We start from the raw sequence: 12,257 nt of genomic DNA, 5'->3' as shown, positions 1-12,257 counted from the left end.
AACATACACAAAGATTATCAGCCAATCAACACATTTCCCAAGTGGGCTCTTCTAATCATCAGCAGACCACTTAAGGATCCACAGCTATCAAATACGCCGGTATAGAGTGTTAGTTAAAACAGTGTCTCAGTGTGGAGGTTGAGAGGTTGTAGGCATTCATGGAGTGAGTCTGATTGGGACGGGACGGATCCCTTCTCTTGAGTGCCTGGTCATCAGAAACTACACCGGGAAGCTCCTTTGGGTTTTACACACATACAGTAATCACAAGAATAAAATAGAGAAAACATACATTTACAAACCAGATTTGTGTAATCATTTAATTATTTTCAGGTGTTAGAAAACATGACTTACTATTTACAAAAATCTGGTAATATTAATTGAAATATGTTTTAGATTTACAGCCTAATATGCTTACATTTTTTTAATCACTAATTTTTGTAAGGACTCTGGCAGACAATAAAATAAAAAAAAATATCCCATAGACTTAAGAGGGACCTATGCCATATCTAAGGATTGGACAAGAATAAAACTCGGTTTTGACTTGTGCTAATATGTCAATATAACCCCTATCAACCACCTAGCATTGTCCTATCAACCACTCAGAACATCCTTGGAACCACATAGCAACACCCTAGCAATGCTGTAGCAACCACCACACAGAACACCCTATCAACCACCTAGCAAAAACTCAGAACATCCTAGCAACCACATAGCAACACCCTAGCAAAACTACCCAGAAACACCTTTCAACCACCTAGCATTGGCCTATTAACCACCCAGAACATCCTAGCAACCACATAGCAACACCCTAGCAAAACTACCCAGAAACACCTATCAACCACCTAGCATTGGCCTATTAACCACCCAGAACATCCTAGGAACCACATAGCAACACCTTAGCAAAATTACCCAGAAACCCCTCTCAACCACCTAGCAACACATCAGCAATGCCCTAGCAACAACTCAGAACACCCTAGCAAGCACATAGCAACACCCTAGCAATGCTGTAGCAACCACCACCCAGAACACCCTATCAAACACCTAGCAACCACTTAGAACATCATAGCAACACCCTAGCAAAATTACCCAGAGATACCTAGCAACCACCTAACGACATATAAGCAACACCCTAGCAACAACTCAGAACACCCTAGCAACCACATAGCAACACCCTAGCAATGCTGTAGCAACCACCACCCAGAACACCCTATCAACCACCTAGCAAAAACTCAGAACATCCTAGCAACCACATAGCAACACCCTAGCAAAACTACCCAGAAACACCTATCAACCACCTAGCATTGGCCTATTAACCACCCAGAACATCCTAGGAACCACATAGCAACACCCTAGCAAAATTACCCAGAAACCCCTATCAACCACCTAGCAACACATTAGAAATGCCCTAGCAACAACTCAGAACACCCTAGCAAGCACATAGCAACACCCTAGTAATGCTGTAGCAACCACCACCCAGAACACCCTATCAAACACCTAGCAACCACTTAGAACATCATAGCAACACCCTAGCAAAATTACCCAGAGACACCTAGCAACCACCTAACGACATATAAGCAACACCCTAGCAACAACTCAGAACACCCTAGCAACCACATAGCAACATCCTAGCATTGCTGTAGCAACCACCACCCAGAACACCCTATCAACCACCTAGCAACCATTTGGAACATCATAGCAACGACATACTTGCAACCCAACCTAGCAATGCCCTAGCAACCATCCAGAAAACCCTAGCAATGCTGTAGCAACCACCCAGACCATTATAGCAACCCCATAGACAACACACCAGAAAACACGTTAGTAACAAACAAGCCCTGGCAACCACAGACTTTTTTTTCAGCAAATGTATTATGATGTAAATTGACAACAGTTCCTGATGTGATTCATGCAGCGCAAAATGCTATAGGGAATATCTAATATGATGCCATCCCACCAACCCCCCAATGATGCCATAATTTTTCCACCAGTCTTCAAAAGAAATAAGCAAGCATCATGTCATTAATAGGTGACTCAGTACTGGAGCTAATACACCCATAGACAGAGAAGGCACATCAGGAGTATTTTATTCGAGTTCTCCTGACACATGCAGGCAAACACTCTCAGCAGAACTAGCGTGTGTGATACGTCCCGGCTTGTGTTTGAGAGCACCGTGGGTTGGCAAGCAGCGGTACGCAGGTTTAAGAGCGGTTCAACAAGCTTTTGTCGGCTTCCTCAGCACTTTTTCCTCTTCAAAAAGAGCAGGAAGAGATTTAAGCAGTCAGCAATTCCATTCCAGACTCCATCCATGAACACGAACTGTCACATCCCTCTGAGTTTTCACATAAGCACAAGGAGCTGAGGCCATCGGGAAATTATATGTGTACTGTTTTAGTCAGTGTTCTCAGCAAACACACCAAGTAATGTCTGTGAGTAATGCTGACAGCGGCCAGTGACAGAGCAAACTGAAAATAGCTTCTGGACATAAAATAAGTCAGAGAAGCAAATTTATCAGACGTAAACAGAGCATTGTTAAATTTAGTATGACCTCCCTCCCAACAATATCCAATGCTGATTCAACAAGGATTTTACACAAAATCTTTTTTTTTAATTATTATTATTAAATAAGAAATATATATATATATATATATATATATATATATATATATATATATATATATATATAATCATCTATTTCTAATTTAATTAAAAAACATTTTTTGTGTAAAATCCTTGTATATATTTTTAGAGACATTATATATATTTTAACATACATTCTCAGCTTTCATAAAATGCTAGTTTACAGTTATTTTATTATATTATATTACATAAAAGATGACAAAAAGACAAAAAAAAAAAACTTTTTTCCCTTTAGCATCTTGTTTTCATGAGCTGCTGTATTGATTCTGAGCAGGGTCAGTCACTCTGCAGTACATCTGCAGTACAGTTTGTCTCTTTCTATTCGCACAGTTCTCAATTAAAACCAGCTGCGCTAATAGCCTGTGAGAGGACTGAAAGTGTCCTTCCTCTTTTCTCTCGTCCGGCATCAGGGATCCACAGAGCCGTACATCAACTGACGGCAGCTAATGGAAGTAATCCGAGTTGATTAGCAGACACCAAAGCCATCACTTGTTTTCACACCCCATTGCAAATGACACAGAGACAAAAAAAAAAAAGAAAAAAAAGATGGTGTATAGCAGGGGTCTTTTGTCAAAGGGTGATAAAACAGAGACCAAAACCAAAATTAGCAAAATGGCAATTTACATTATATAAAAAAAAAAAAAATTATATATATATATATATATATATATATATATATATATATATATATATATATATATATATATATATATATATATATAATAATAACACACACATATATATGTGTGTGTGTGGTATTATCATTAGTATTTATTTTAGGCTACTAGGCTATATATGGATGGATGGATTACAACATATAACAAAGAACAGTGAATACAAAGAGAGAGAGAGAAAGAGGAAGGAGAGATGCATGGAGAGATAGTTTGCCATGCATGAAGGTTAAGTTGGCAGGACACTCTATGGAGATTCACTGATACTAGCACAGTTTTTTTTTGCCTGCAAGCCCGCATGTTAAATTCACTTCACCTGCTTCTCTATCACTGACTGTCTTTCCTTCTTGTGTCATCTTCTCATGTCTGTCTCTTTCGCTCTCTTAGAACGACTCCTGGGGAAAGCAGTACTCTTACGCCCTATTTAAGGCCATGAGTCACATGTTGTGTATCGGGTACGGAGCCAGGGCGCCCGTCAGCATGTCAGACCTTTGGATCACCATGCTTAGTATGATTGTGGGCGCCACCTGTTACGCCATGTTTGTGGGCCACGCCACAGCCCTCATCCAGTCTCTGGACTCGTCCCGACGACAGTACCAAGAGAAGGTAAGCGCAACCTCATCCGTTTCATTCACCTAGCTGCTTTGTTTGCAGGTATTCACGCGTTATTTTGATATTTACACCACCGTGGCTTCATTGGACGGGCATGTGATCTTACAACACCATGATAGCGTAGCAATCTGTGTCATCATCATGTATCACATTATGAGCTCATCAATCTTTCAAGAATGACTTCAATATTGATCTGACGTCAAAGAAATTCTATCTCTGCTACATATGGTAGAAGGCTGCATGCGTCAGACAACATGTACAGGTTCAGGGCTGGAATCTACAGGTCGAGAATTATGTGTTTGGATAAGCAAAAATTAGTCAATTGTATCACTGCAACTCTATATATTACAAAATGATGATGATGATGATGATACTATTTATTATTATTATATTTTTAATAATATTATTTAAATAATCCCAAATTAATTATTATTAATTACTAATTAATATTATTTATTATTAAAACATATGAATATGATTTATTATGATTATTTTTAAAAAGTCATTCTTCTTCTTCTTAATAATATTAATAATCATTTTTGAATAATACAAAATTGATTATTATTAATCACTGATTCATATGATGCATTATTAAAACATATTGATTATGATTATTTAAAAAAGCAAGGTAATTAATTCATTTTTCTTATTAATAATAATAATAGTAATAGTAAAAATAATATTTTTGAACAATTAAGAAAGTTAATTATTATTAATACATATTCTTGATTATTCAGAAATATTATGGTTATGATTAAGTATTTTTAAGATGATGTTGTTATTATTATTATTATGGTTAGGAATAATTAATTGTCTCAATTATTAAATTTAAAAATAATTCTTAATAATAATAATAATAATAATAATTAAAGCTGCAAGCAGCATTTATCGGGGTTCAAGCATTTAAGGCCTTTAAGCACATAAGCATTTAAGACATTAAGTTTTATTTAGAAAGCTTTTAACCACTGAAATAATAGATGGAAAAGTCCATTTACAGCCAATACAGGCAATTTACCATAGGAAATATATGGTTTTCAAACCTTTTTAACAGTTATAGCGCCACCTATGGTCCGATCAACATGAAATTTGGCATGCTTGTTTAGAATATTATGGCACATATGCTCACCAATTTTCGTGAAGTTCTGAGTTTTCGTTTAGGATTTATAAGCTTTTGAGTGCATTTTGCCACGCCCATTTTCTTTATGACCCAATTATAGCCATACGAAAAATTCAAAAGTTCAACTTTTTTTCGATAATTATTGATCTAGAGAGTCCAGAGAATTGTCCTAGACTGGTCTGGTTCCGATCGGGCGAAAAACCAGGGACTAGTTCGCAAAAGTAGGTTTTCAACATATTCGCGAATAATTAATGAACGATTTGATTGACAGCTATGGTTCTTGAGGCAATGTTGTTCAGCATGAGCAGATCTATCAAATGATATGCATTTTGTGACAATAAGTGTAACACCACGTGATTACAGAGCCGTAAAACTCGTTAGCGCCAACTAGTGGCCGATTTCTTTCAAAATTCTTACAGACCTCTAGGGCTATGAGTTGAACATGCCCATCGAGTTTCGTTCCGATCGGCCTCCGTTAACCTTGTCTAATAGGTGCTCAAACTTCATTGGCCGATGGCGGCCATGTTTTTTGAGATACACCAATGTCCTCATAGACATACATGACACCTTGGGCCAAGACACTGCATACCAATTTTCAAGTCAATCGGACTAACGGTCAGGTGGTTAAAGCCTGTTTTATGTTTTTTTCAAGTTATAGCGCCACCATGTGGCCAATCGCCGCGATTTTTTTACTGTGACCTCAGATTGACCTCTTACACATGTGTACCGAGTTTGGTGAAGATACCTCATTTACTTCTGGAGTTATAGCCATTTTAGTAAAATAGGCCCCTCCCACAACATACGTTTTGGCGCCCCTTAGCGTCCGTGAATCGAAATTTCAACTTTTTTTCGATAATTATTGATATTCAGACTCCAGAGAACATTTCTGTACTGGTTTGGTTCCGATCGGGCGAAAAACCTAGGACTAGTTCGCAAAAGTAGGTTTTTGGCAAAATTCAAAATGGCGGAAAATCTATCATGGCGGAAATGAAATCGGAGATATACGTTTTGTTCGTCAGGCATCCAGCTTCCCAATGATATAAGACACTTGAGTCTACGACATACGGTCTAGGAGTTCTGAGCAGTTTCGCGCTTTTGGTTGCTGTAGCGCCACCTATGGGCCGATTTGGCTAAGTCCGTGTATCTGAGTAGCGAGCAATACTACTACCATTTGACCAAGTATCACGTCTCTAGGCCTTACGGTTTTGGCTGCACGATGCGTTTTAGGGAAGAATAATAATAATAATAAAAATCAGGGCAATTACAATAGGGTTTCAGCACTTCGTGCTTGAACCCCTAATTAAATATTATTAATTAGTAATTCATACTTTTGATTATTCTAAAATATTATGATTATGATTAAGTGACGTTATCATTAAGTTGAAGAATTTATTATGTTAACTATTTAAAAACAATTAATTTAATTATTATTATTATTCTCACAAATAAAGTCTGGCATAATTGCAATTGACTCAGATTGCAATTAACTGCAATTTATATTTACTTATTCATGTTAACAGCTGATTCTACATTACAGCAGCAAGACGTCACTCAGTTTGCAAACAAATACCTCTTCAAAACATGTTCTTTCCACACGTCCTGCTCTGTATTTTCTCATAACACCATGTTTCTTCGTCAGTCTCACGTGTAAACAGCATATACCTGTAGCAGTACCAGCACAGACATCTGCAGCGGTGTGTAATTCTCACCTGCACAGGTTTTTGGACGAGTGCGATCGCTGCTTGACACTGTTCTGCTGTTCTCTGACCTCAGTTGTACACAGTCTTATGTACTGTGATACTCAAGTCATCAACTCAGAGATGCCACCTCGTATTGATTCCACTTCCTCTAAACAGCATGCAGCTTCCTCCCTGAGATACCATGAGAAGAGGGATTGTCAGATTATCCCTCATTCTAGCATTCTATCTTTTAGTGCTTGTTGTACCGGTAGTGAATCATTATATCCTCATGCTTTCAAAGAGGATTTATCCCAAGTGAAAGACAAAAACACTCTCTCTGGGCCAAAGCATGCGCGAGAGGAGCCAGAGCTGCTTTGTCCCATGGGGGGAGGGGTTTTCTCATCTGGGACCTCAACGAGCCAGGTTAATCTCACTACGTCATGCCAACATGAGCCATCAGCTTCACCATTTAATACCATTACAGAGGATGAATGGAAAGACGATATGGGAATGGAGAGAATGGGATTGTGCTCCAGGGAGATGGCACAGACTAAATGAAAAATAATTATGTTGAATAGGCAACACTGTCAGAGAAAGATTGTACCTTTAGAGGTGTAACAGCTTGTTTCTAGGCAGTTCATGAGAAAAAGATCCCAGTAACTTCACTTACAGTCTCCTCAAATTCTTCCAATACCAGGATCTGAGCTGTATACTATCCACGTTCAAAAGTTTGGGGTCTGTAACAGTTTTTTTTTTAAATTTTTTTTTTTGGAATGAAAGCAATACTTTTATTTAGCAAAGATGCATTTAATTGATCAAAAGTGACAACATTTTTGCATTTTGTTATTTCAAAATGCCAAAATCTTAAAGGGATACTCCACTTTTTTTGGAAATAGGCTCATTTTACAACTCCCCCAGAGTTAAACAGTTGAGTCTTACCGTTTTCGAATCCATTCAGCCGATCTCCGGGTCTGGGGGTACCACTTTTAGCATAGCTTAGCATAGATCATTGAATCGGACAGGACCATTAGCATCTCTCTCAAAAAAATGACCAAAGAGTTTCGATATTTGTCCTATTTAAAACTTGACTCTTCTGTAGTTACATCGTGTACTAAGACCGATGGAAAACGAAAAGTTGCGATTTTCTAGGCTGATATGGCTAGGAACTACTCTCATTCCTGCGTAATAATCAAGAAACTTTGCTGCCGTACCATGAGTCCAGCAGGCGTAATGATATGACGCAGCACCTGAAAGTCCCCAGCTCGGTAACTTCCAACGTGACCGGGACTAAGTTTGTCTAACTATTAGACCTATTTTCAGGCACTGTGTCATATCATTACGCCTGCTGCACCCATATACGGCAGCAAAGTTTCTTGATTATTACACAGGAATGAGAGTATAGTTCCTAGCCATATCAGCCTAGAAAATCGCAACTTTACATTTTCCGTCGGTCTTAGTACACGATGTAACTACAGAAGAGTCAAGTTTTAAATAGGAAAAATATCGAAACTCTTTGGTCATTTTTTTGAGAGAGATGCTAATGGTCCTGTCCGATTCAATGATCTATGCTAAGCTATGCTAAAAGTGGTACCGCCAGACCCAGAGATCGTCTGAATGGATTCGAAAACGGTAAAACTCAACTGTTTAACTCTGGGGGAGTTGTAAAATGAGCCTATTTCCAAAAAAAGTGGAGTATCCCTTTAAGAAGCAACTGTTTTCAACATTGCTAATAATAAGAAATGTTTATTGAGCACCAAATCAGCATATTAAAATGATTTCAGATGGATCATGTGACACTGAAGACTGGAGTAATGATGCTGAAAATTCAGCTTTGCATCACAGGAATAAATTACACTTTAAAATATATTAAAATAGAAAACAGTTATTTTAAATTGTAATAATATTTCACAATATTGGTGTTTGTTTCTGTATTTTCGACCAAATAAATGCATTCTTGGTGAGCATAAGAGACTTCTTCAGGAACATAAAAAAAAAAAAAAAAACTTTTGAATGGTAGCGTAGCTCTAACTCTTACTGAATATCATAAAATTCCTCATTTGTGTCTATTTCTATTTCTCCTAAATAATTTAACACCTGAGACAAAGTTGATAGACACAACTGAAACTCAATTAAGTCACCTGAGCTCATTTATATGCAGGCACAATGTCTGTTTGTCTTCAAAAAGAAATTCATGCATTTAAGCATTTGGATCAAAAGTTTCAATTTCTTTATCATGTGTACTATAAGCTGCCTTAGGAAATAAACTGTGTGCTAAATGTCGTCAATGACGTCAATATACATCCCAGCATAGGATCCAACTGCTATCCAGAGACGACGACAGGCTCAGTTTCACTCTAGCTCGTTTGTGGCCGATGTTTAAAATATCATCTAGGAGTTTTCTTGCATTTATAAAGTTGCATTTTCTCATTACAGCCAACCCTTACATCTTATTGATTGACAAAGCCATTTAGCTGAAACCTTTTAGTGGAACAAAGTGTGGGATTTCCAAGCTAATGAGATTCCTTTACTCTGGAAAACAGGGTGATGCACAGATCCATGGGCCATGCGTACCATCAATTTCCCTGTCATGGCTGCTGTGCACGGGCTTATCTGAGTTGCACACGGAGCTGGTGTCACCTTCACTGCGACAATGACACAGCGGTCTGAAACAGACAATAGGCTTCTATGAATTTTACATCTCTGCCTGTCCCAGCACTGACTCTTATCTTCAATTTAAATATGATTTTTTGACCTTGCCGTGGCCGTGTAGCGTTTGACACAAAGAGCAGTGTTACACACTTCACTTAGAATCGCAATGTCACCGCTGTGGTTTAATCCCGCCATAATGCCAATTAAAATCTGGCTCCATTGCAAATGGATATTAGATACAGCTCCCCTGCCCAGAGATCTGCAAAATACATTCATATCGAACTGGCTTCTCAGTGGTCACTATATATAAACAGCAGAGGTCAAATGACAAAGCCAATGTCACTGGCCTATACTGCCGACAACAACAGCAGCGCTGGTCACCAGCATACAGTAGGACTTATTTTGGATGCTGGTGTGCTAGTGTCCCAACCAGGCAGTTTAACTAGCTTAACAGCGAAAGCACAGCACGCTAATTAAAGTAGCATCGCTAAAAACATTAAAAATGTATAAAATATATATATATTTTTTTTTAATACGTATATGAAAAAATCTACATACTAACATGAATTATCCCTACACTAAGACAACACTAACAAGCATAAATCAACCTGGATAACTAGGATATTAAACTTTCAAAACCTAGTGAACTGCCTTGCTGTATTAGCGTTGTCAAAAGTAGCGATATTCAAGTCTATACTTAAATTTTAAAAACTTAAACCTACCAGCGTTTCTGTAGTATTGGCAGTTCCGGTAGTACCGGGTCAATCCGGTACCCGCTGATAGCCGGCTGCTTTTCCCTGAAAGTTCGAGTTGTAATAGTTTGCAAGAACACGATTATAAACAGTTTTCACACAGTCAGTGAGCTTGCGCTGAAGTGATATCAGCTTCATTAGCTATGTTTCCATCCAAAGTTGCGAATTTACCTTATGCACAAAATTTTAATACTGCATAAAAGACTTGCGAATAAAGCACCGTTTCCATCCAGTCAGTCGAAGAGAACAAAATCGTCACTTCCTCATACACACTTTAACGACAGGGCATTTCAGAATGACCAAAACAGCGTTTCAGATGCTGTGCAACGATGCTGTGTTTCGTTTTTTTTATATATATTACAAATTTGTGTTCATTTATTTAATGCATTAACTAACATTTTTTGAAGGCTACATGCTAATGTTTTAATGTATTATTTACTTATAATCATTAATATTATTGTTAAAATTGTTAAAAAATATATCAAATAAATCAGTTACAATAGTTTTTGCTATGGTACCATAATTGTTACAGAGAACCAAGACATTTGCCTGGTATTGTTACAGACTACTTACATTTAGGTATTTTGACTTTTTTTTTCTCTCACTATTGTTTACTATTAAATACAAAATGGGTTGAAATAAAAGTATTTGACTCATTATGACTCTCACAATCTGAATTTTTTCACTGAGGTTTTAGCAATGCATTCTGGCATTACCATTTCCAGAAAGGTATGCAATGCTCCCTTACAGTTTGGCCAAAGTAATATAAAAAACTTGATGAATACATCAAAAAGAACAATAATAAATACAAATAAAATAAAGTTATTATTTCAAATAAATAAATCGGGGCATATGTTGTAATCAGTGGTTTTATAACAGATCTGATGAAGAATTTTCTGGCTCAGCTCTTGCACTGTCTGACTCATTTAGATTCTATCCGCTGTTCCATTTGCAAAGACAAGCATAAGAACACCGACTAATGGAAGATAACCACGCTCCCTCAGCCTTATCTCTCATCAGTCCACTCATCTGTGGCTTTGCAGTAGAAGATCTCCTATGATCAGTAGATCAAACCAGCACATGGATGAGATCAGACCCATGAGGAACCACGACACGTGGTTGTGTGCTGAGCGGGGAGCTTCGTATGAGTGGAAGAGTTCTTTCAAAGTGCAAGATCAAAGACGATCAGCAGGAGAGCGTTTCGAGGAGAACTTACTTTCATGTGAGGTCAATGTTCACCTTATTCACCTGATGTTATTTTTGAGACCAGTTTAGGAATAAACCCAGCCATTATTTCCTGGCATTTACATAGCATTCCACAGCAGGAGAGCGAGGCGAGGATATTCTATCAAAAACGGCATACAATCCTTTGTCAGATCAGCAGGCTTGTTATGAAGTGCTTCACACATACAGGCTCTTGTGTGATTGAATGCAAAGGTTAAACAGGTGGCTTGTTTGTTGGATGCTGAAGCCAGGTGCACACCTGTTTTGCTGTCCTTTCTTGTGATTGTTGCTTGTCAGATTCTACAATTTGTCCCAGTAAGATATTGAAAGTCAAGGCAGAATGTGACATCAACGGCCTTTTATGTCAGTTTGTGTGATATATATATATATATATATATATATATATATATATATATATATATATATATATATATATATATATATATATATATATATATCTCGTAGGGGTTTGGTCATGACTGACAGCATTGACTATAGGTGATAATTCACAGCACTGATGTTGGCAGTGTTTTGTTTAGCGATAAGGGAAATGTATTTACAGCAAGCTCAAGGTCATTTTGATTGTATGATCATGACATGAAGGTAATGCTAAATAATTAGATTGTTATCGCACTTTAATATTTTAACCTGAACATGCACGATTAAGATTTAATATATGATAGGAAACATAAATATTGTATTATTGCTAATCAATATATATTAAAATGTTGATACAAGAAACTAATTTTATAAACGTTGTCGATTGCAATTACTGTTAGGCAAAATTGAGGCCAAAATCAGAAAGTTTGTGGGCATGCATACAGATGATCTATTTTGTATGTTTGTTACTTCAACAAAATCCAAAATATAGATTCTAATTGTCAAAGGGACAGAATAATAAAAGGCATTATGACCT

At 37.4% G+C, this 12,257-nt stretch overlaps 1 protein-coding gene across 1 annotated transcript in view; it reads left to right on the top strand.

Moving 5' to 3' along the window:
• Positions 1-12,257, top strand: part of hcn1 (hyperpolarization activated cyclic nucleotide-gated potassium channel 1) — a 99,538-nt gene that overhangs the window by 62,471 nt on the left and 24,810 nt on the right. The window contains exon 4 of the mRNA XM_079898207.1: positions 3,696-3,914. Within this exon, the coding sequence (XP_079754333.1) occupies positions 3,696-3,914 (219 nt within the window). The remainder of the gene's footprint in view (positions 1-3,695; positions 3,915-12,257) is intronic.

The sequence above is a fragment of the Squalius cephalus genome (genome assembly GCF_949319135.1).
Source record: "Squalius cephalus genome assembly, chromosome: 17".
NCBI lineage: Eukaryota > Metazoa > Chordata > Actinopteri > Cypriniformes > Leuciscidae > Squalius > Squalius cephalus.
Note: the sequence above shows the minus strand (reverse complement) of the source record. Positions and strands in the feature narration are given on the sequence as shown.